Source organism: Cnephaeus nilssonii (assembly GCF_951640355.1).
Source record: "Cnephaeus nilssonii genome assembly, chromosome: 3".
Classification (NCBI taxonomy): domain Eukaryota; kingdom Metazoa; phylum Chordata; class Mammalia; order Chiroptera; family Vespertilionidae; genus Cnephaeus; species Cnephaeus nilssonii.
The window spans coordinates 3,150,633-3,173,993 of NC_137074.1; the positions used below are offsets into that span (position 1 = coordinate 3,150,633).

General features: G+C 51.9%; 3 protein-coding genes across 3 annotated transcripts; all 3 read left to right on the forward strand.

The window, feature by feature from the left end:
- The first annotated feature begins 4,316 nt into the window (after positions 1 to 4,316).
- Positions 4,317 to 7,577, forward strand: LOC307096838 (carbonyl reductase [NADPH] 1-like). The gene is made up of 3 exons (XM_079766486.1): positions 4,317 to 4,640; positions 5,179 to 5,286; positions 7,073 to 7,577. Exons 1-3 carry the CDS (start codon positions 4,352 to 4,354, stop codon positions 7,507 to 7,509), a joined length of 834 nt encoding a protein of 277 aa, XP_079622612.1. The 5' UTR covers positions 4,317 to 4,351; the 3' UTR covers positions 7,510 to 7,577.
- A 3,296-nt stretch (positions 7,578 to 10,873) lies between these two features.
- Positions 10,874 to 14,125, forward strand: LOC307097191 (carbonyl reductase [NADPH] 1-like). The gene is made up of 3 exons (XM_079767217.1): positions 10,874 to 11,294; positions 11,529 to 11,636; positions 13,361 to 14,125. Exons 1-3 carry the CDS (start codon positions 11,006 to 11,008, stop codon positions 13,795 to 13,797), a joined length of 834 nt encoding a protein of 277 aa, XP_079623343.1. The 5' UTR covers positions 10,874 to 11,005; the 3' UTR covers positions 13,798 to 14,125.
- A 2,912-nt stretch (positions 14,126 to 17,037) lies between these two features.
- On the forward strand, positions 17,038 to 22,412 carry LOC307094480 (carbonyl reductase [NADPH] 1). The gene is made up of 3 exons (XM_079763353.1): positions 17,038 to 17,460; positions 17,985 to 18,092; positions 21,542 to 22,412. Exons 1-3 carry the CDS (start codon positions 17,172 to 17,174, stop codon positions 21,976 to 21,978), a joined length of 834 nt encoding a protein of 277 aa, XP_079619479.1. The 5' UTR covers positions 17,038 to 17,171; the 3' UTR covers positions 21,979 to 22,412.
- The last annotated feature ends 949 nt before the right edge of the window (positions 22,413 to 23,361 follow it).

Below are 23,361 nucleotides of genomic sequence, written 5' to 3' on the forward strand. Positions count from 1 at the left end.
AAGTTCTTTTCCCATATGGAAAAATATACATTTTACTTGAGTTTTCTCATACTTGTTTTATGGTGTTATAAATAAAACAATGATCTAGAAAGTGAGAAAACACTTTCTCTCTCTTTAGAAAATTAATTGGTGTTTGTTGTACATATCTCTTTTTTTTTTTCCTTACCAATCATTATTCCCTTTCCCCAGTACCATTTTTGGAATAATTCTTCCTTTCCCCCATTAATTGTTAATGCCACTTACATCATATGCTAAATTCTCGTTACTACATGATGTTTTATATATTGTATTTTCTGGAGGATCCTGCCCTACTGACCTGTCAGTTCTTGTGTTGCTACCAGTACCGAAATGATAAACAAATCCGGCTGAAAATGACGATTCATGCCCTCTTAGAATGCCTTTTGAAACAGCAGGCCCCTCACCAAAGTTCCCTGCACACCATGTGCTATCACTAAGTGGCCCTCTGGGTAAATTTAACCCATCCCCTTCCTTCTAACCCTGGCTCACCCCAGCATAGAAGAAAGTAAAGGGTGGTGTAGAAAGAGTCCAGCAAGTGACAGACGAAGCCTCTCTATCTATCTAAAAAGCCAGCAACCAGAATGCCATAACGACCAGAATGACTGGTTGCTATGACGCCCACTGCCGCCAGCAAACTGGCCCAATGGGGTGTGGGCCGGCCTGCCCCTGATCAGCTTCTCCCACCCTAAGGAAGGGAGGGTGGCCAGCCAACCACCCATCCCAATAGGGGGTGGGGCCAGCTGGACAACCTTCTGCAACCCCTCCCCCTGCCTGGCTCCTTCTGCAACCCCTCCCCCTGCCTGGACAGTGCAGACATATCAGCCCTCCTACCCTGATCAGGGGCCCCTCCCCCCCCCCCCCCCCCCGGGCCGGCCCCGCCCCTGATGGTCCTCCACCACCCCTATCAGCCCACAGCCCCTCCCCCAGCCAGCTCCTCCCCCAATCAGCCCCCCACACACCAATTGGGGATGGGTCTGGCCAGCCAACCTCCCACAGCCCCTCTCACAGCCAGTTACCCCTGATTGGCTCCCCTACCCCATTTTGGGGGCAGGGCCTGCCAGCCAATCGCTCGCAGCCCCTCCCCACAGCCAGCCTGGCCCTGATCAAGCCCCAATTGGGGCGGGCCAGCCAGCCAACCTCCCACCATCTCCTCCTCCCAACAAGCCAGGGCCCAATTTGCTGATTAGGGCCGGGCCAGCCAGACCCCACCGGTGCACAAATTCATGCACTGGGCCTCTAGTCTATATACATGTAAAAGGCTAAGTGACTGACCATACGTCCATACAACTATCCGACCAACCCATCAGCTGGTACCTATGGTGCACACTGGCAATTTAAAAATAGACATTGACTGGCACATGCGCGATACATATAAAGATCTCACTGGTGCCAATCGCACGTGTGTGTTTTGATCTGTCATTGTCGATCCTGACTTTGGTTGTTTTTATTGACATTCATATTAAAATATTTCTTCTAATTAATTTCCTTTCAATGTGCACAAATCCATGCACCAGGCCACTAATATTTGGTTAAGGGAGAAAATCCAAAACAAAGCTCTTAAGTTATCCTCAATGAAAATAAATATCCTAAATACACACCATATGACTCCATCTATGTAACATTTTGAAACAGTATAATTTTGGAAATGGAGATGAGATTAGTGGTTCCCAAGAGATAGGGTTGGGGGTGGTGGGCAAGAGATAGTATGTTTGGTTAAAGAAGAGCAATAGGAGAGATGCTTGTGCTGATGGGGATGTTTTTTTCTTAACAAGAGTAGTGGATATACAAACCTACAGAAGTGATAAAGTTGTATAGCTCCAAACACAAACACAAATACAAGTAAAACTGAGGACATTTGAATATGATTGGTGGTGGATTGCATGAGTGTCAATATTCTGATTGTGACATTGTACTGCAAGTTTGTTTAATTTTTATTTATTTATTGACTTGAGAGAAAGAGAGAAAGAGAGAGATATCCATTTGTTGTTCCACTTACTGGTTGAGTCTTGTATGTGCCCTAAGGAAGGATCGAACCCACAACTTGGTGTATGGGGAGGGTGCTCTGACCAACTGAGCTACCTGGCCAGGCTGTACTACAGTTTTCCTAAATGTTACGACTGAGGAAAACGGGGGAAGTGTAAGGAATGTCTGTATTATTTGTTACGACAGCACGTGAACCTGCAATTATCACCATGAAAGTTTCACTCAAAAAAAGTAAAGGTCTTTCCCTGATCATTAGTTTTGTTTTTTTGCCAATCCTACTTTGAAACTGCAGTATAATTGGATTCTGCCTAAAGCTTGCTTTCCCGCGGAACTTGCTGCTGTGTTGGTACCATCATATGTCTGCACTGTCCCATCCAGCGGCCACTAACACATGTGCCTACTGAGCACTGGAAATGTGGCTAGTGCAACTGAAGAACTGAATTTAAATCGTATCATTGTGATTAAAATAACACTTAAACGGCCACCTGTGGCTTCGTAGCGTCCATAAGGGACAGAGATGAACCTTGGCTTTATACTCCCTTAGTTCCTCTGGCGTAAGTACCAAATAGGAAGAAAATTCATTTCCCATCACAACTGATTTATGAACTTTCTGAGGATCCACTTTCTGAGGATGCATCTTGACGAGTTATTGAGTATGAGAAAGGGCTACAAAGCTACCTGGTACCTCTACACTGGAGCATCTGGATACAGGTAACTAAAATACCTTGCAAGTGACTAAGCCACCGTTTTTTTAAATATATATTTTTATTGATTTCAGAGAGGAAGGGAGAGGGAGAGAGAGATAGAAACATCAATGATGAGAGAGAATCGATTGGCTGCACCCTGCACAACCCCCTCTGGGACTGAGCCCACAACCCTGGCATGTGCCTTTGACCAGAACAGAACCCGGGACCCTTCAGTCTGCAGTCTGATGCTCTAGCCACTGCGCCAAACTGGCTAGGGCTAGGGCACCGATATTCAACATTTTTCATTTCATGGACAAAAACTAATTTACTAAAATTCTGCGATACACCAAAAATATATGTATTTTTTGCCGACCTGACAAAAAAATAGCATAATTTTGATTCACCAACACGGGTCAGCTCCTGTTGTGTAGGCTAAGCATGTCATGACACATTTTATGTCATTCAATGGAATGTTACCACAGGCGACACACAACAAATACTCATTAACAATTACTCATTTATTTCAGCCCTTTGTATTCAGTATGTCTCTATTGAAAAAAACCTACATTTCTATGAAAATTGAAGCTTTTTTTTTTTTTGCGGCCCTCATAAACTTAAACCTTCTTTATTTGTCTCGTGTTAAGCCTTTGAGTTTGACATGCTTGTATGTAGGCGTTGTCTTTTTTAACTTAACAACCTAAGGGAAAAGAGGTCAGTGCCCCTGAATAAACAGGCATTGCGTGTTTTAAAATGTCTTGCACCGTGGCACACGGGTTGAAAATCGCTGGTCTAGGGGGGTGGTCACCCTTGGAGGAGTCACATCACTAGTTGCCCACTGTCATGTGAGAACCAGCCGGGGAAAAGCCGGGAGCTGTGCTTTCACACACTTAGGGGACAAATCAACACGCACGCGAGCGCTTGTCATGTTCACACAGCTTATTCCACAGTTCCAGCTCCAAAGACTTCCGTTTTCAAGTTATATATTTTAAAATATGGCGGCGGGGGGAGCCCTCGCTGATTTGGCTCAGTGGGCAGAGCCTGCGAACGGAAGGGTCCCAGGTTCGATCCCAGTCAAGGACCATGCCCGGGTTGTGGGCTCCATCCCTAGTGGGGAGCGTGCATGAGGCAACCAATCATCATGGATGTTTCTATCCCTCGCTCTCCCTTCTTCTCTGATTGCAATAAAAATATATTTTAAAAAATACGGGGGGCGGGGGGGCGGGGTAGGGGGCCAGGATGGAGGGCATTCTGCACAAATGTTCCATTTCTTCAGTCGCATCTGTGAAAGCTTGGTTAGGGGAATCGCAGGAAAAACCCTTGGAGAACCAAGGCTAAGGGTGCAGCTTAAAGGAGCCACACGACCAATCAAAATGCTTCTCTGCTGACTGACAGGCCTGCTCAGACAGTGGCCTCAGACGTGGGCCCGCCCACCTGTCAACCTGCAGGCGGCCCTTGTTTACGTAACAAGCACAGGGTCCCGGGGCCACGCCCAAAGGGGGCGGGGACTGCGCCTGCGCCTGCGCACTGGGCACCAGGCGCCTTGGCGCGCAGTCCAGCACGTGCCCTGATGCTCGGAGCCTCGCGGGAGCCCTGGTCGCCACCGCTGGGCACCCACAGCCCGCTCCGCGCTCCACGCAAGTGCTTCTCGGACCCCTTACCCGGCCATGGCGTCCTGCAGCCGCGTGGCACTCGTGACCGGGTCCAACAAGGGCATCGGCTTCGCCATCGCGCGGGCCCTGTGCCGCCAGTTCTCGGGGGACGTGGTGCTCACAGCGCGGGACCCGGAGCGGGGCCGGGCGGCAGTGCAGCAGCTGCAGGCCGAGGGGCTGAGCCCGCGCTTCCACCAGCTGGACATCCAGGACCTGCCGAGCATCCGCGCCCTGCGCGACTTCCTGCGCCAGGAGTACGGGGGGCTCAACGTGCTGGTCAACAACGCGGGCATCGGCTTCAAGGGTAAAAGGCTGGGTGGTCGCAGCGGGGGGTCAGCCCAGCACCTCCAGCCAGGGTGGCTGGTATGTCGGGGTATCGGTACAATGGGGCTCCTCGCGTGTATGGGGTGCAGGATGGCTCCAGAGGGAAGTAGGAGGCAGGGGGCAGGGGCAGGGGGCAGGGGGCAGGGTGCCACTAGATCAAAGTGCAAGAGAAGCTGGAGCGCTCTGTGGCCAAAGCATCTTTGTGTTCTTGGCTCAGGTGCCTGGGAGTCTTTTCTGAGCTGTCACAGTTTCTCCCAGCTTAGCCTTGAGGGCAAGGGGGTGAATGTGGAATGGATTTTTAAATAAACGAGAACATTGCACAAACAGGGTCAGAGATCCCATTGTGCACCCTTCACCAGCCTCCGGGAATGCCTCTCAGACACCACAGAACGTCAGGGAACAAGGAAATGGTCATTGCTTGGGCGCCAATTTTACACAAAATTCACCTTTTTGTTATCCTATGGAATGTTACCACATGGCTACTATTTATTAACTATACCCTCCTTCTCTCCTGAAAGGGAATGATCCCACACCGTTTCATATTCAAGCAGAAGTGACCATGAAAACAAACTTTTTTGGTACCCGAAACGTCTGCACGGAGCTGCTGCCTCTCGTGAAACCCCAAGGTGAGTGTAGGAGCGCTGGCTGCCTTGTTTGTGGCAGCATCCATCCTGCCCGCCCCAGGGGTCATCTCCAGGCCCCTCCCTGCTCCTGCTCCTGCTCCTGCTCCTGCTCCTGCTCCTGCTCCTGCTCCTGCTCCTGCTCTGTGCTCAGCTGCACTGCCCCCTGGGGGATCAACAGGCCCAGGACTGGGGTATCTTTACTGTCTGTCCCCCTGGTCTCTGCACAAGGGGCTCTTGCTTGTCCTTCAGCTCTTTGTTCAGAAGTCTCCTCAGAGAGGCCAGTCATTGCTCGTGCCCCTCACAACCGTTGGAGTCCCCTGAGGATCCCAGGCCAGATCCTCCCTCCTCCCTCCTCCCTCCTCCCACCTCCCTCTCCTTCCTGAGTGACCTTCCTACCACCAATTCATTAGGCCCCTGAACTCTTCTGCATCTGATCACATGGCCTTTCCTTGTACTCCACTAATAAAGTGTGTTGCACTCATTGGTTTTGAGATGCTAACCCAACCGTACATATCTGAGATAAACATCACTTGGCTTTAACAAGTTCAGGAGGTCCCCAAGACCACCCTCAGGTTCAACAATCACTGCAAGGACTCAGAACTCAGGGAAGCCACTCTACTCAGAACTGCAGTGCGCAGTATTAGAGGGAAGGGCGCGGGATGCCAATCAGCCGTGGGGGAGCTCTCAGGGGCCAGGGAAGCCGGGGCAGGGAGCTTCCTGTTGTCCTGTTGTCGCCTGGAGTCCTGCAGACAGCAGCTGTGTGTGACAGTAACACGGAGCACTGCCGTCCAGGGACGCTCCCCCACCTTGTTTCAGGTGTGTCTGCTGAGGGTTGGCCTCATAGACATGGCCCACTGCTCTCTCAGCTGACCCTCCTCTCCAGCGCCCTCCCCAGAGGTCTAGGTAGCCTAATACCAGGTAGCCTCACCATAACCATGTAGTTAACACCCATTGTGTAGCCTGAACCTAAACCCCCAAGTAAACAAGGACAGTCTTATCAGGCAGGACAGTCCAGGGTTTAAAGATTATCCCAGCAGCTCTGGGCAAAGGGCTAAAACATGCTCTGGACAAGCTTAATCCTTTATTTTCACAGCCTCGCCCCCCGCCTCCCGGCTCCGTTCCAGCCAAAGGATCCCTGAGCATATACACTTTGTACAGAATTTATGTAACAGATGCAGACACAGTACCAGGAGTAAGCCTGCCATTTGGAGGAGCCGGTGTGGGCTAAGGAGAGATGGAAAGGAACAGATAGTCCATTCTGTGAAGCCACGACATACATTTTCAAGATTTTGTCCTCCTTTGAACAACTGCTTTACCTTCAGCTAGCATACAACTGTTTTTGCAGAACTATTTAGTATTAAGAAATAAACTGAGCCTGGCCTACTGGCTAATTGGTTGAGCAACCATCTTTGAACCAGGAGGTCACAGTTTGATTGCAGGTTAGGGCCTATATCTAGGTTATAGGCTCCATCCCAAGTGTGGGGCAGGCAGGAGGCAGCTGAACAGTGATTCTCTCTCATCATTGATGTTCCTATCTAGCTCCCTTCCTCTCTGAAATCAATAAAAATATATATTTTTTAAAAACATTTCTCTGATATCATCTGAAACTTGCTGGGTATGACAGGCTTCTAGGCTGTCTCTATCCTTCGTCATAGCGGCAGTCCTCATTAAAGTTCATGGCACACTGGAAATTTCTCAAATGGACACTTCCTGGTCCTGAATCCGGGCAGATCTGACACCCGTATTCTCGTGCCTGCCTTTCTCCATAACAACTTCCGTTGCATTTCAGGCAGAGTGGTGAATGTGTCCAGTATAGAGAGTCTCAGAGCTCTGAAAACCTGCAGCCCCGAGCTGCAGCAGAAGTTCAGAAGCGACACCATCAGCGAGGAGGAGCTGGTGGGGCTCATGAACAAGTTCGTGGAAGATGCACGGAACGGGGTGCACCAGAAGGAGGGCTGGCCCAACCGCACCTACAGCGTCACCAAAATCGGTGTCACGGTCCTGTCCAGGATCCACGCCAGGAACCTGAGTGCGCACAGGAGCGGGGACAAGATCCTCCTGAATGCCTGCTGCCCAGGGTGGGTGAGAACCGACCTGACTGGACCCGAAGCCCCCAAAAGCCCAGAGGAGGGCGCAGAGACTCCTGTGTTCCTGGCCCTTTTGCCCTCCGATGCTGAGGGGCCTCATGGACAGTTTATTTTGGAGAAAAAGGTTGAACAATGGTGAGCTCCCCCACAACCCCCCCCCCATGGGCCCCATTGTGTTATCTGTCCTGAACTGACCAAAAGGACATGCACACTTCACCTCATTTCTATCCGAATATATATATTGTTATCGTGAGAAACATTCAAACCTGGGAAGAATTTTTGTGAGATCATGCTCCAGAGAGCTGCAGATTTGCACTTGTTTGATACATTACAATCAAAAGAAGAGACGTAAGTGCTAGAGGGTTCTTGGGCCGGGGCTAGGTGACTTGGGCTGTGAAAGAATTCACAACTGTGAGAAGAGATAGATAGATAGATAGATAGATAGATAGATAGATAGATAGATGATAGATAGATAGATAGATAGATAGATAGATAGATAGATAGATAGAGAGTTTATTTCACTTCCCAGAGGGAAAGCCAGGTTCATTGCTAACCGAGGGCAAAGAACAACAAAACTGCTCTTCCTTTCACAGCCTTGGACGGGGGAAGAGAGGGGTGTTTGGGGCAGCTGCTGTTGCTAGGTGCAATGGCGCAGACAGCGGAGGTTGTCTGATATTTCTTCAGGAGATAGTCCAGGCAGAAGTCCTACGGAGGTGTCTTAACGGTATTTTTACCAAATCTGTGTAACATGCTTAGAGCTAAAGTTAAGAAGAGTTCTAAGAGCTTTGTTTAAAGAGGACGGGGGAGGGAACTTCCTACTAATTCTTCCTGAGTTGTAAACCAGCAGGGAGGAAATAGGAAGCCTTCAGAGTCACTTATCTTGTCTGTAAGTTTGAACAGAGGGGCTGTTTGAACCAAAGGAGCTAACAGTCTTGGGATTTAATTATCAGGTGCTTCTCATAAATTCTGGAAGGCTACAGCAAAGAAAAAGAAAGGCCTTCTTCCATCCTACCTAGTGGGTTACATGGAATCCATTGGCGATGGATTAGGGAGGCAGAAGAAAGAAAGGGGGTGAGGGGAGGGGGGGAGACCACTGGGGTTGGATCAAAAGTAAAATGATAGACACGTACTGCGTTTACTGAGGTGGCTGCAGGATAGTTAACTGTCAATAAGGAACTCAATTGTAATGAGGGGATTTGTGGTCTCCACAAAGCATGCTTGTCCTTTGAGGGATCCAAAAAATAGGAAAAGGACTTTGACATTCCAATGATATGTTATTATAGATGCAAAAAGACAATAGGCAGGCTCCGTTATGGTGAAGATTGACCTTTGTCAGCCTAGAACATGATTACCCACCATAAACTGCTTTTTAGTTTAAAAAGTTTTCATTTCAGCCCAGCCAGTGTGGTTCAGCGTTTCACCTTCAGCCTATGAACCAGAAGGTCACTGTTTCAATTCTGGGTCAGGGCACATGCCCTGGTTGCAGGCTTCATCCCGAGTAGGGGGCGTGCAGGAGGCAGTCGATCAATGATAACCACTCATCATTGATGTTTCTGGCTCTCCCTCTCCCTTCCTCTCTGAAATCAATTTTTTAAAAAATTTTTTTAATTCAAAGTTTTAATTTCAGACCACCATGTGGTTACTATAGGTTTCTGAGTTTACAAGGCTGCCACGCAGACCTACCCTGAGCTAGTCAGGTTAGCATGTGGCCCCTTTTCGTCATATGTTAGCCCCTTTATGAAGTATTCAGTTTGAATTGGCTACTAATTCTGAGTCTGTGATTTCTCCTGTGACACGGGGAGAAAAAGTGGAGTGGGTGCGAGTAATGACTGATCATCAGCAGGTGGGTAAATGGGTCTTTCCACAGATCCATCAGGCGGATCAATTGTAAGCTGCACCCGCTCAGAAATCAGATAGACCTAAAAGTTAGGCCAAGGAAGGGACAGTGTGACTGAGGGGCTCACACACATTCCAGGAAGAGCCAGAGAGTAAATGTCTTCAGCTTCCCAGCCACAGTCTCTTGGGAGTACTCACATCCGCTGTGGTAGCATGAAGGCAGCCACAGTTTATAACCAGTGAGCAGGGCAGGGTTTTACATCTCTCTGTTAACTGTGACCAAGGACGAAACCTACTGTAGGCACTTTAAGGAAACAGGATTGTGTAACCGTGAAATACACATGCCATCACTAGCTTGGCCCCCAGAAAGAGCTTCTTAAACCCTCCCTCCCACGTGGGGGTCCCACACTGAATGCAGGCACAGGACCTATTTAATTCTGCCTTGGTTTCTCTTAAGAAAGGAAGGGGATCTATGTCTCAGAAGCAGTTGCCCTGTCTACATACTTCATTGCATTTTAGGGAAAAGCTGACATTCCCTCTGCAGTGGAGGATGGGCCTGGGTCCAAACCAATGACTCCTGCACCACCTCCCACCTTTTGGGGTTCTCCTGAAACAGTTTCTTTAGTTCAGCTAAAGCCCTTGCTTAGCATCACCAACCAGTGTGCTTGGGGGAGCACACCTCTCCACCCTGTCCACTGCTGGCCTCAGAGCTGGGATCAAAGAGGGTTGTGCATGTCCTGCTGGGGCCAAACACACATCACAGGAAGGGGCCGACCCGAATGGGGGCCTTAGTGAACCTGGAACATTCACCCCACAGTGGAGGGGGGACGGAGGATAGAAGTCACAGCCCTGGAACACAGAACTGTTTGTGCTGCTTCTCAGATTGTCTGGAACATCACCGAGCGCGACGACACCCCTCACCCCTGTGACCCACAGCGCTGTCCGCTCTCCCTTCAAGTGCCCCGGGACCCCTCCCAGCCCTGGCGTCTTAACACCCGGGGCACTGGAGACTGCGGCCAGGAAGGGCATCGCTTCGCCATCACGCCGGACCCATGCAGCGGTCCTTGGGGAGGCGGTGCTCACTGCACGGGACCCGGGCGGGGTTGGGCAGCTGTGCAGCCACTGCCCAGGCTGCGGGCCGGGGCCCCGCGTCCACCCTCTGCACAGCCAGGCCCCATAGCGTCCGCATGATCCTTGTGCAAGGCGTGTGGGGCCGCTGTGATGGGAAGACCGGCCGGGAAAGCCGGCAGCTTTGCTTGCACGCACTTAGGGGACCAATCAGCACACACGTGAGTCCCTGTCTCCTTCTCTCAACTCATTCCACAATTACCGTTCCGAAGACTTGTTTTGGGGTTGTTTTTTTAAAACACCAGCGGAAAACCCGTGGAGAACCAAGGCTAAGGGTTCCGTTTAAAGGTAGTCGGACGACCAATCAGAATGATTCTCTGCTGACAGGCAGGCGTCGCCAGCAGCCAAAGGGCCCGCCCATCTGTAAACCTGCCAGGTGGCCCTGGTTCGCACTCCAAGCGCCCTTGGGCCGGCCGGGGCCACGCCCTTAGGGGCGGGGCTAGCCGAGCAAAGGAGCGGGGAGGGGCATTCGGCCGGGGCCACGCCCCTAGGGGCGGGGCTTGCGCCTGCTTGCTGGGCAGAGGACAGCGGTTGCAGCCGGTGCGCACGGTGCGCCCTCCAGTCGCACTCGCAGACGGTCGGAGCCTCGCGGGAGCCCTGGTCGCTACCGCTGGGCACCCACAGCCCGCTCCGCTCTCCACGCAAGTGCTTCTCGGACCCCTTACCCGGCCATGTCATTCAGCAGCCGCGTGGCGCTCGTGACCGGGTCCAACAAGGGCATCGGCTTCGCCATCGCGCGGGCCCTGTGCCGCCAGTTCTCGGGGGACGTGGTGCTCACGGCGCGGGACCCGGCGCGGGGCCGGGCGGCCGTGCAGCAGCTGCAGGCCGAGGGGCTGAGCCCGCGCTTCCACCAGCTGGACATCGACGACCTGCAGAGCATCCGCGCCCTGCGCGACTTCCTGCGCCAGGAGTACGGGGGCCTGGACGTGCTGGTCAACAACGCGGGCATCGCCTTCAAGGGTAAATGGCTGGGTGGTCGCACACAGGTTCAGAGATCCCATTGTGCACCCTTGGCCTGCCTCCGGGAATAGCACCGTCTTAAACACTATAGAACATCAGGGAACTAGGAAATGGTTATTGCACAGTGCTATTACTAGGAACCAATTTTACACAAAATTCACCTTTTATGTCATTCTATGGAATGTTACCACATGGCTACTATTTATTAACTATACCCTCCTTCTCTCGTGAAAGGGAATGATCCCACACCATTTCATATTAAAGCAGAAATAACCATGAAAACAAACTTTTTTGGTACCCGAAACGTCTGCACGGAGCTGCTGCCTCTCGTGAAACCCCAAGGTGAGTGTAGGAGCGCTGGCTGCCTTGTTTGTGGCAGCATCCATCCTGCCCGCCCCAGGGGTCATCTCCAGGCCCCTCCCTGCTCCTGCTCCTGCTCCTGCTCTGTGCTCAGCTGCACTGCCCCCTGGGGGCTCAGCAGGCCCAGGACTAGGTATCTGTGCTCTGTGTCCCCCTGGTCTCTGCACAAGAGGCTCTTGCTTATCCTTCAGCTCTTTGTTCAGAAGTCTCCTCAGAGAGGCCAGTCATTGCTGGTGCCCCTCACAGCCGTTGGAGTTCCCTTAGGATCCCAGGCCAGATCCTCCCTCCTCCCTCCTCCCTCCTCCCTCTCCTTCCTGAGTGACCTTCCTACCACCAATTCATTAGGCCCCTGAACTCTTCTGCATCTGATCACACGGCCTTTCCTTGTACTCCACTGATACAGTGTGTTGCACTCATTGGTTTTGAGATGCTAACCCAACCGTACATATCTGAAATAAACCTCACTTGGCTTTAACAAGTTCAGGAGGTCCCCAAGACCACCCTCAGGTTCAACAATCACTGCAAGGACTCAGAACTCAGGGAAGCCACTCTACTCAGAACTGCAGTGCGCAGTATTAGAGGGAAGGGAGAGGGATGCCGGTCAGCCGTGGGGGAGCTCTCAGGGGCCAGGGAAGCCCGGGCAGGGAGCTTCCTGTTGTCCTGTTGTCGCCTGGAGTCCTGCAGACAGCAGCTGTGTGTGACAGTTACACGGAGCACTGCCGTCCAGGGACGCTCCCCCACCTTGTTTCAGGTGTGTCTGCTGAGGGTTGGCCTCATAGACATGGCCCACTGCTCTCTCAGCTGACCCTCCTCTCCAGCGCCCTCCCCAGAGGTCTAGGTAGCCTAATACCAGGTAGCCTCACCATAACCGTATAGTTAACATCCATTGTGTAGCCTGAACCTAAACCCCCAAGGTAACAGCACAATCTGATCAGGATGAACAGTCCAACAGTTTAAAGATTATCCCAGCAGCTCTAGGCAAAGGGCTAAAACATGCTCTGGACAAGCTTAATCCTTTATTTTCACAGCCTCGCCCCCGCCTCCCAGCTCCGTTCCAGCCAAAGGATCCCTGAGCATATACACTTTGTGTAGAATTTATGTAACAGATGCAGACACAGTACCAGGAATAAGCCTGCCATTTGGAGGAGCCGGTGTGGGCTAAGGAGAGATGGAAAGGAACAGATAGTCCATTCTGTGAAGCCACGACATACATTTTCAAGATTTTGTCCTCCTTTGAACAACTGCTTTACCTTTAGCTAGCATACAACTGTTTCTGCAGAACTATTTAGTATTAAGAGATAAATTGAGCCCCGCCAGCTTGGCTCAGTGGTTGAGTGTTGACCTATGAACCAGAAAGTCAGGTTTAGATTTCCAGTCAGGGCCAATGCCCACGTTGTGGGCTCCATCCCCAGTGTGAGGCATGCAGGAGGCAGCCGATCAATGATCCTCTCTCATCATTGATGTTTCTATCTCTCCCTGTCCTTTCCTCTATGAAATTAATAAACATATATATTTTTTAAAAATTATTTCTCTGACATCATCTGAGATATACTGGGTATAACAGGTTTCTAGACTGTCTCTGGCCTTCATCATAGAGGCGGTCTTCACTAATGCTCATGGACACTTCCTGGTCCTGAATCCAGGCAGATCTGACACCCGTATTCTCGTGCCTGCCTTTCTCCATAACAACTTCCGTTGCATTTCAGGCAGAGTGGTGAATGTGTCCAGTATAGAGAGTCTCGGAGCTCTGAAAACCTGCAGCCCCGAGCTGCAGCAGAAGTTCAGAAGCGACACCATCAGCGAGGAGGAGCTGGTGGGGCTCATGAACAAGTTCGTGGAAGATGCACGGAACGGGGTGCACCAGAGGGAGGGCTGGCCCAACAGCACCTATGGCGTCACCAAAATCGGCGTCACGGTGCTGTCCAGGATCCACGCCAGGAACCTGAGTGCGCACAGGAGCGGGGACAAGATCCTCCTGAATGCCTGCTGCCCAGGGTGGGTGAGAACCGACCTGACTGGACCCGAAGCCCCCAAAAGCCCAGAGGAGGGCGCAGAGACTCCTGTGTTCCTGGCCCTTTTGCCCTCCGATGCTGAGGGGCCTCACGGACAGTTTGTTATGGAGAAAAGGGTTGTAAAATGGTGAGCTCCTCTCTGTGGGCCCTATTACGTTATCTGTTCTGAACAGACCAAAAGGACATGCACACTGCCAAATAATTTCTATCCAAATATATATTTTTAATGTAAGAAACATTCAAACCTGAGAATTTTTATGAGTTTTTTTGAGCCAAAGTGTTGACAACTGCTGGGAAGCAGAATCTCAACGGATTGAGATCATGCTCCGGAGAGTGGCGGATTTGCACTTGTTTGATACATTACAATCAATCAAAAGAGGAGACGAAAATGCTGGTAGGGTTCTTGGGCCCGTGACTAGGTGAATGCACTTTGAAAAGAATTCACAACTGTGGGAGAGAGAGAGACAGAAAGAGAGAGAGAGAGTTTATTTCACTTCCCAGAGGGAAAGCCAGGTTCATTGCTAACCGAGGGCAAAGAACAACAAAACTGTTCTTCCTTTCACAGCCTTGGACGGGGAAGGGAGGGGCGTTTGGGGCAGCTGCTGTTGCTAGGTGCAATGGCGCAGACAGGGGGGTTGTCTGATATTTCTTCAGGAGATAGTCCAGGCAGAAGTCCTACGGAGGTGTCTTATCCTGAGTTGTAAACCAGCAGGGAGGACGTAGGAAGCCTTCAGAGTCACTTACCTTGTCTGTGAGTTTGAACAGAGGGGCTGTTTGAACCAAAGGAGCTAACAGTCTTGGGATTTAATTATCAGGTGCTTCTCATAAATTCTGGAAGGCTACAGCACAGAAAAAGAAAGGCCTTCTTTCCATCCTAACAAGTGGGTTACATGGAATCCATTGGCGATAGATTAGGGAGGCAGGAGAAAGCAAAGGGGGGTGAGGGGAGGGGGGGAGACCACTGGGGTTGGATCAAAAGTAAAATGATAGACACATACTGCCTTTACTGAGGTGGCTGCAGGATAGTTAACTGTCAATAAGGAACTCAATTGTAATGAGGGGATTTGTGGTCTCCACAAAGCTTGCCTGACATTTAAGGGGTCCAAAAAAAAGGAAAATGACTTTGACATTCCAATGATATGTTATTGTAGATGCAAAAAGACAATAGGCAGGCTCCGTTATGGTGAAGATTGACCTTTGTCAGGGGAGATGTTTGCCTAGAACATGATTACCCACCATAAACTGCATTTTAGTTTAAAAAGTTTTCATTTCAGCCCAGCCAGTGTGGTTCAGCGTTTCACCTTCAGCCTATGAACCAGAAGGTCACTGTTTCAATTCTGGGTCAGGGCACATGCCCGGGCGGGCTCCATCCCCAGTAGGGGGCGGGCAGGAGGCAGCAGATCAATGATTCCCTCTCATCATTGATGTTTCTGGCTCTCCCTCTCCCTTCCTCTCTAAAATCAATTAAAATTTTTTAATTAAAAGTTTTAATTTCAGACCACCATGTGGTTACTTTCAGTTTCTGGGTTTGCAAGGCTGCCACACAGGTCTACCCTGAGCTAGTCAGGTTAGCATGTGGCCCCTTTTCGTCATATGTTAGCCCCTTTATGAAGTATCAGTTTGAGTTGGTGATTTCTGAGTCTGAGTCTGTGATTTCTCCTGGGACACGGGGAGAAAAAGTGGAGTGGGTGAGAGTAATGACTGAACATCAGCAGGTGGGAAAATGGGTCTTTCCACAGATCCATCAGGCGGATCAATTGTAAGCTGCACCCGCTCAGAAATCAGATAGACCTAAAAGTTAGGCCAAGGAAGGGACAGTGTGACTGAGGGGCTCACACACATTCCAGGAAGAGCCAGAGAGTAGATGTCTTCAGCTTCCCAGCCACAGTCTCTTGGGAGTACTCACATCCGCTGTGGTAGCATGAAGGCAGCCACAGTTTATAACCAGTGAGCAGGGCAGGGTTTTACATCTCTCTCTGTTAACTGTGACCAAGGACGAAACCTACTGTAGGCACTTTAAGGAAACAGGATTGTGTAACCGTGAAATACACATGCCATCACTAGCTTGGCCCCCAGAAAGAGCTTCTTAAACCCTCCCTCCCACGTGGGGGTCCCACACTGAATGCAGGCACAGGACCTATTTAATTCTGCCTTGGTTTCTCTTAAGAAAGGAAGGGGATCTATGTCTCAGAAGCAGTTGCCCTGTCTACATACTTCATTGCATTTTAGAGAAAAGCTGACATTCCCTCTGCAGTGGAGGATGGGCCTGGGTCCAAACCAATGACTCCTGCACCACCTCCCACTTTTTGGGGTTCTCCTGAAACAGTTTCTTTAGTTCAGCTAAAGCCCTTGCTTAGCATCACCAACCAGTGTGCTTGGGGGGAGCACACCTCTCCACCCTGTCCCCTGTGCTGGGCTCAGAGCTGGGATCAAAGAGGGTTGTGCATGTCCTGCTGGGGCCCAACACACATCACAGGAAGGGGCCGACCCGAATGGGGGCCTTAATGAACCTGGAACATTCACCCCACAGTGGAGGGGGGACGGAGGATAGAAGTCACAGCCCTGGAACACAGAACTCAGTTTGTGCTGCTTCTCAGATGGTGTGGGTCACCACGGAGCGCGACGACACCCCTCACCCCTGTGACCCACAGCGCTGTCCGCTCTCCCTTCAAGTGCCCCGGGACCCCTCCCAGCCCTGGCGTCTTAACACCCGGGGCACTGGAGACTGCGGCCAGGAAGGGCATCGCTTCGCCATCACGCCGGACCCGTGCAGCGGTCCTTGGGGAGGCGGTGCTCACCGCACGGGACCCGGGCGGGGTTGGGCAGCTGTGCAGCCACTGCCCAGGCTGCGGGCCAGGGCCCCGCGTCCACCCTCTGCACAGCCAGGCCCCGTAGCGTCCTCATGGTCCCTGTGCAAGGCGTGTGGGGCCGCGGTGATGGGAAGACCAGCCGGGAAAGCCGGCAGCTTTGCTTGCACACACTTAGGGGACCAATCAGCACACACGTGAGTCCCTGTCCCCTTCTCTCAGCTCATTCCACAATTACCGTTCCGAAGACTTGTTTTTGGGCTGTATTTTTTAAAACACCAGCGGAAAACCCGTGGAGAACCAAGGCTAAGGGTTCCGTTTAAAGGTAGTCGGACGACCAATCAGAATGATTCTCTGCTGACAGGCAGGCGTCGCCAGCAGCCAAAGGGCCCGCCCATCTGTAAACCTGCCCGGTGGCCCTGGTTCGCACTCCGAGGGCCGGGCCGGCTGGGGCCACGCCCAACCACGCCCGTAGGGGCGGGGCTAGTCGAGCAAGTACGCGGGCCACGCCCCTAGGGGCGGGGCTTGCGCCTGCGTGCTGGGGGACAGGACAAGCGTTTGCCGCCGGTGCGCACGGTGCGCCCTCCAGTCGCACTCGCAGACGCTCGGAGCCTCGCGGGAGCCCTGGTCGCCACCGCTGGGCACCCACAGCCCGCTCCGCTCTCCACGCAAGTGCTTCTCGGACCCCACACCCGGCCATGTCGTCCAGCAGCCGCGTGGCGCTCGTGACCGGGTCCAACAAGGGCATCGGCTTCGCCATCGCGCGGGACCTATGCCGCCAGTTCTCGGGGGACGTGGTGCTCACGGCGCGGGACGCGGCGCGGGGCCGGGCGGCCGTGCAGCAGCTGCAGGCCGAGGGGCTGAGCCCGCGCTTCCACCAGCTGGACATCGACGACCTGCAGAGCATCCGCGCCCTGCGCGACTTCCTGCGCCAGGAGTACGGGGGCCTGGACGTGCTGGTCAACAACGCGGGCATCGCCTTCAAGGGTAAACGGCTGGGTGGTCGCAGCGGGGGTCAGCCCAGCACCTCCAGTCAGGGTGGCTGGTATGTCGGGGTATGGGTACAATGGGGCTCCTCGCGTTTAGGGGTGCAGGATGGCTCCAGAGGGAAGTAGGAGGCAGGGGGGAAGGGGGCAGGGTGCCAAAGATCAAAGTGCAAGAGAAGCTGGAGCGCTTTCTGGCCCAAGGACCTTTGTGTTCTTGGCTCAGGTGCCTGGGAGTCTTTTCAAGTTTTCAGTTTCTTCCGGATTAGCTTTTAGGGCAGTTGAGCGAATTTTGAATGGATTTTTAAATAAACAAGAACATTGCACAAACAGGGTCAGAGATCCCATTGTGCACCCTTCACCAGCCTCCGGGAATGGCACCCTCTCAGACACCACAGAACATCAGGGAACAAGGAAATGGTCATTGCATGGGCGCCAATTTTACACAAAATTCACCTTTTTGTCATCCTATGGAATGTTACCACATGGCTACTATTTATTAACTATACTCTCCTTCTCTCCTGAAAGTGAATGATCCCACACCGTTTCACATTCAAGCAGAAGTGACCATGAAAACAAACTTTTTTGGTACCCGAAACGTCTGCACGGAGCTGCTGCCTCTCGTGAAACCCCAAGGTGAGTGTAGGAGCGCTGGCTGCCTTGTTTGTGGCAGCATCCATCCTGCCCGCCCCAGGGGTCATCTCCAGGCCCCTCCCTGCTCCTGCTCCTGCTCTGTGCTCAGCTGCACTGCCCCCTGGAGGCTCAGCAGGCCCAGGACTAGGTATCTGTGCTCTGTGTCCCCCTGGTCTCTGCACAAGAGGCTCTTGCTTATCCTTCAGCTCTTTGTTCAGAAGTCTCCTCAGAGAGGCCAGTCATTGCTGGTGCCCCTCACAACCGTTGGAGTCCCCTGAGGATCCCAGGCCAGATCCTCCCTCCTCCCTCCTCCCTCCTCCCTCCTCCCTCTCCTTCCTGAGTGACCTTCCTACCACCAATTCATTAGGCCCCTGAACTCTTCTGCATCTGATCACACGGCCTTTCCTTGTACTCCACTGATACAGTGTGTTGCACTCATTGGTTTTGAGATGCTAACCCAACCGTACATATTTGAGATAAACATCACTTGGCTTTAACAAGTTCAGGAGGTCCCCAAGACCACCCTCAGGTTCAACAATCACTGCAAGGACTCAGAACTCAGGGAAGCCACTCTACTCAGAACTGCAGTGCGCAGTATTAGAGGGAAGGGCGCGGGATGCCAGTCAGCCGTGGGGGAGCTCTCAGGGGCCAGGGAAGCCCGGGCAGGGAGCTTCCTGTTGTCCTGTCGCCTGGAGTCCTGCAGACAGCAGCTGTGTGTGACAGTAACACGGAGCACTGCCGTCCAGGGACGCTCCCCCACCTTGTTTCAGGTGTGTCTGCTCTCTCAGCTGACCCTCCTCTCCAGCGCCCTCCCCAGAGGTCTAGGTAGCCTAATACCAGGTAGCCTCACCATAACCATGTAGTTAACATCCATTGTGTAGCCTGAACCTAAACCCCCCAGTAAACAAGGACAGTCTTATCAGGCAGGACAGTCCAGGGTTTAAAGATTATCCCAGCAGCTCTGGGCAAAGGGCCAAACCTTTGCCAGTTACACTTTACCCAGCATACAACTATTTTTGCAGAACTACTTCGTTTTCTTAAGAGATAAACCGAGGCGTATCAAGAAATTAAGAGTTTCTTTGAGAAAAAAATCTATTTGAATTGGGAAACAGCAAACCGGAAGTGCTTAGGAATGCTCTATCCACAGGTGCTGGGGAGAGATTATTACAGAGAAAAGGCAGGAGCAAAATAAGGAAATTGTCGTGTGGCTATAGCCTTAAGCCTAGGTGTCTGTTTCTGATTGGTGGGCCTTAGGTTTCGGTTTTGTAACCTTGAGGCATTTACAGGCTTAGGTGTTGGTTTGCCTATGTAGGCCACCGAGGTATTAGAGCTGCCAGAGCCATGGCTTCCTATTTCCTTAGTTTCACAGGACACAAATTCGCTGGTGGCTCGCTAAACCTAGCTCCTCATCAGGCTGGTCACTTTCCATCTGTCTTCCGTCCGGAGGAGACTAACTCAGTCTCCCAATACCTGTGGGTACTGATAGCAGTGTCATCACGTAGCTCGTTTACACATGGCCACTGCGTATTGCCAACCAGGCCAGTGTTACACCGTGTCACCGTGCAGTTGTACATGGAAGCTGACGAGTAAGAATCAAGGGAGCTGGCACATTCCCCGTGTCCCACTCAGTTCATCACCGTGTCATGGGAACCTGCCTCCCAGAGCCATGCCGCTCAGCTGTGCAAGCTCCCCTCCCACCTGTCAGTCCCCAAAGCAGGGGTGGTCCTGGCAACACTTGGCTTCGCCCCTTCTAGCGCCCCGTACCATTGAGCCAAGAGACGAGGTCGTGTCTGGAGGCACCAGTGTCATCTTGGACTTCTCTTTGTTGGACCCATTTTATTCATTCCTTTGCCCTCTGCCACCATTCCTTCTTCTCCCCAGCTATCTTGAGTTTTACCCCAACTTTTTACTTCCCAGAGGGACGTGAAGTTCAGCCACGGGCTGCTCCTGACAGCCTGTGGACGCTAGTCTAACACACGCCTCCCTCCAGCGCACTGCTGCTCATGGAGGGGGTGGTCACACAGGCCCGGAACCAGCGGGCTGTCTCCACCTGTGCCGCTTGGTCTGCAGGTAGAGCTTGTCAGTCCAAATTGGTGCCATATCCTCTGGGCCAGGAGGGACCGCTCCTCTCCTCCGGCCACCGCCTTCAACCCGACTTGCCAGCTTCGTGCCGGGCCTCCCCTGGCGCAGTCTCTCCCACAACCCCCTGCCGTCTCTGGCTCCCTCGCTGCCAGGTAGAATGGCCCTCGGCATTTTATGGCTCAGACGGTGTAGGAGTCACGTGTCTGCAATGATCCCACCTCTGCATCCCTGCAGCTGCCCACCTCCGCTCCATCCCTGCTCCTCCGCTGCCCAAACCCACAGGCTCCCCTTCTCCCCATCGGGGTTTTGGACAGCTTGTAACACTGGCCTGGTCATTAGCCCACTGAACGAATTTGTGAGGGGTTTTTTGTTTGTTTGTTTTTCTATCCTCACCACAGATTATTTTTCTATTGATTTTTAGAGAGCTTGGAGGAGAGAGGGAAAGAGAGAGAAATGTCAATGTGAGAGAGACACATCGATTGGTTGCCTCCTGCACACACTCCAACCAGGGCCTTGGCCGGGGAGGAGCCAACAACCGAGGTACGTACTCTTGACCACGCCCTTGACTGGAATCAAACCCAGGACCCTTCAGTCTGCAAGCCGACGCTCTATCCAGGGAGCCAAATCAAATCAGCTAGGCCTAGGGCAGTGGACGGCAAACCGCGGCTTGCGAGCCACATGCGACCGACACCCCCACTTCTTCAAACGCCACTTCTTCAAAATAGACTCGCCCAGGCCAAACACCAACTTCTGCACATGGGCCACAAAGTTTCAATCGCACTGTACGTGTGCGCCCGCACGTGGTATTTTGTGGAAGAGCCACACTCAACGGGCCAAAGAGCCGCATGTGGCTCTCGAGTCGCGGTTTGCCGACCACTGGGCTAGGGCAAACTAATTTGTTTTTATCTGCCGTGATCAGAGCAGCAGCCTTCGAAATCCGGTGTTGTCCGTTCACCTGAGAACTGCTTTTTGTCGGTCAGCAGACACCTGTGCACAGCCCTGCACAAGTGACCGTAAGATCCTCACGCGTTCCCGGAGATAGTCTTGGGGGAAAGAGGCTACCTACTGAATGCAATGAGCACCCCCTGTGTTCCCTTAGCATGTTCCTGCAGAAACCATTTTCTTGTTCTCATGGAACTTCTGGGCACCGCCCTCCCCATTTAAACATTTCTCTGACACCATCTGAGACCTGCTGGGTATGACAGGCTTCTAGACTGTCTCCGTCCTTCATGACAGAGGCGGTCTTCATCAGTGCTCTGGGCACACTCTAAATTTCTCAGATGGAAACTTCCTGGTCCTGAATCCCGGCAGATTTGCACCCGTCATTCTCATGCCTGCCTTTCTCCATAACAACTTCCGTTGCATTTCAGGCAGAGTGGTGAATGTGTCGAGCATGGTGAGTCTCAGAGCTCTGAAAAACTGCAGCCCCGAGCTGCAGCAGAAGTTCAGAAGCGACACCATCAGCGAGGAGGAGCTGGTGGGGCTCATGAACAAGTTCGTGGAAGATACTCGGAACGGGGTGCACCAGAAGGAGGGCTGGCCCAATACTGCGTACGGTGTCACAAAAATCGGTGTCACGGTCCTGTCCAGGATCCACGCCAGGAACCTGAGTGCGCACAGGAGAGGGGACAAGATCCTCCTGAATGCCTGCTGCCCAGGGTGGGTGAGAACCGACATGGCCGGACCTAAAGCCACCAAAAGCCCAGAGGAGGGCGCAGAGACCCCTGTGTTCCTGGCCCTTTTGCCCTCCGATGCTGAGGGGCCTCACGGACAGTTTGTTATGGAGAAAAGGGTTGAACAATGGTGAGCTCCCCCAAACCCCCTCTGTGGGCCCCATTGTGTTATCTGTCCTGAACTGACCAAAAGGACATGCACACTGTCACATCATTTCTATCCGAATATATATATATTGTTCATGTGAGAAGCATTCAAACCTGGGAAGAATTTTTGTGAGTTTATTTGAGCCAAACTGTCGACAAATGCCAGGAGGCAGAATCTCAAGGGATTGGGATAATGCTCCAGAGAATGGCAGTTTTTTCCTTGCTTTATACATTAGAATCAAAAGAGGAGACATTAGTAGGTTACACAAAATCCGCTGGTGATAGATTAGGCAGGATGGGAGGGTTCAACTGTCCCTGCCAGTGGTCTTAATCCAGCATCTAGAAGGGTTCAGGAATCTGGAGAAGCGCTGTGTGTAAATTAATCAAGAGTGCAGAGACGAAATATAATTTTGGAAGGCATTTGGGGGGCCAGAGGAGCTTGGCTGAAGAAACCAAGTTCTCTTTCTCTCAGGACCCCTTGCTTTTTATTAACACAAATTGCCCTAAGGCAAGGTGGATATACACATCAGAGGCCAGGGTTCAGTACACAAATCCATTGTCAGATTGGAAGAATGACCTCCAGCTGTTCAGGTGTTTGGCCAGCAGGAGGCAATAACATGTACGTTAAGATGCCCAGAGCCCGGATTCAACACAGTTGCTGTCAAGTCTGTCTGTCGTAGAGTTACCTGAGTTGGAAGAATTTAAGGCCCCAGATTTTAAAAAATACTTTGAAGATGAACCTCCTAAAAATTGCAGGCAAACTTTTGGAGAGAATATTGGCAGAGGACATTTGCATGGCAGAGCTGTAAAAATGGAAAAGGAGGGTACGCATGTACGTTGATGATTTCCAGGTGCCAGGGAGCCACGTAGACAATAGAAGATACAAACAAAACACTTGGGAAAACACAGCCTTGTGAGTAGGAGTTAATATCCTGACCGACATAAAACTTCCCCAAGTTAGTGAGAAACGGGGGACAGTGGTGAACACAGTGCACCAGCACCGTCACCTGCTTCTGCATGCTGAGGAGAGCAGAGTGGGACACTCCAAATTCACCTCTTCGGAAGATTGATTATTCTAAGCTGGTCTTTATATATATTTTAATTGATTTCAGGGAGGAAGGGAGAGGGAGAGAGAGATAGAAACACCAATGATGAGAGGGAATCATTGATCAGCTGCCTCTGCACACCCCACACTGGGGATTGAGCCCACAATCCGGGCATGTGCCCTGACCCGGAACCGAACAATGACCTCCTGGTTCAGAGGTCAACACTCAACCACTGAGCCACCATGTCTGGGCTGGTCATTTTTAAATTAAAGACTCAGAAAAAAGCCTTGAGCCCTGAACAGTGTGGCTTAGTTGGTTAAGCAT

What these genes read in the sequence shown, in the direction of transcription:
- LOC307096838 (XM_079766486.1), top strand. Translation starts at nt 4,352, where the DNA reads ATGGCGTCCTGCAGCCGCGTGGCACTCGTGACCGGGTCCAACAAGGGC. An exon ending in CGCGGGCATCGGCTTCAAGG is followed by an intron (nt 4,641 to 5,178) that starts GTAAAAGGCTGG and finishes CTCTCCTGAAAG; the next exon opens with GGAATGATCCCACACCGTTT. An exon ending in GCCTCTCGTGAAACCCCAAG is followed by an intron (nt 5,287 to 7,072) that starts GTGAGTGTAGGA and finishes GTTGCATTTCAG; the next exon opens with GCAGAGTGGTGAATGTGTCC.
- LOC307097191 (XM_079767217.1), top strand. Translation starts at nt 11,006, where the DNA reads ATGTCATTCAGCAGCCGCGTGGCGCTCGTGACCGGGTCCAACAAGGGC. An exon ending in CGCGGGCATCGCCTTCAAGG is followed by an intron (nt 11,295 to 11,528) that starts GTAAATGGCTGG and finishes CTCTCGTGAAAG; the next exon opens with GGAATGATCCCACACCATTT. An exon ending in GCCTCTCGTGAAACCCCAAG is followed by an intron (nt 11,637 to 13,360) that starts GTGAGTGTAGGA and finishes GTTGCATTTCAG; the next exon opens with GCAGAGTGGTGAATGTGTCC.
- LOC307094480 (XM_079763353.1), top strand. Translation starts at nt 17,172, where the DNA reads ATGTCGTCCAGCAGCCGCGTGGCGCTCGTGACCGGGTCCAACAAGGGC. An exon ending in CGCGGGCATCGCCTTCAAGG is followed by an intron (nt 17,461 to 17,984) that starts GTAAACGGCTGG and finishes CTCTCCTGAAAG; the next exon opens with TGAATGATCCCACACCGTTT. An exon ending in GCCTCTCGTGAAACCCCAAG is followed by an intron (nt 18,093 to 21,541) that starts GTGAGTGTAGGA and finishes GTTGCATTTCAG; the next exon opens with GCAGAGTGGTGAATGTGTCG.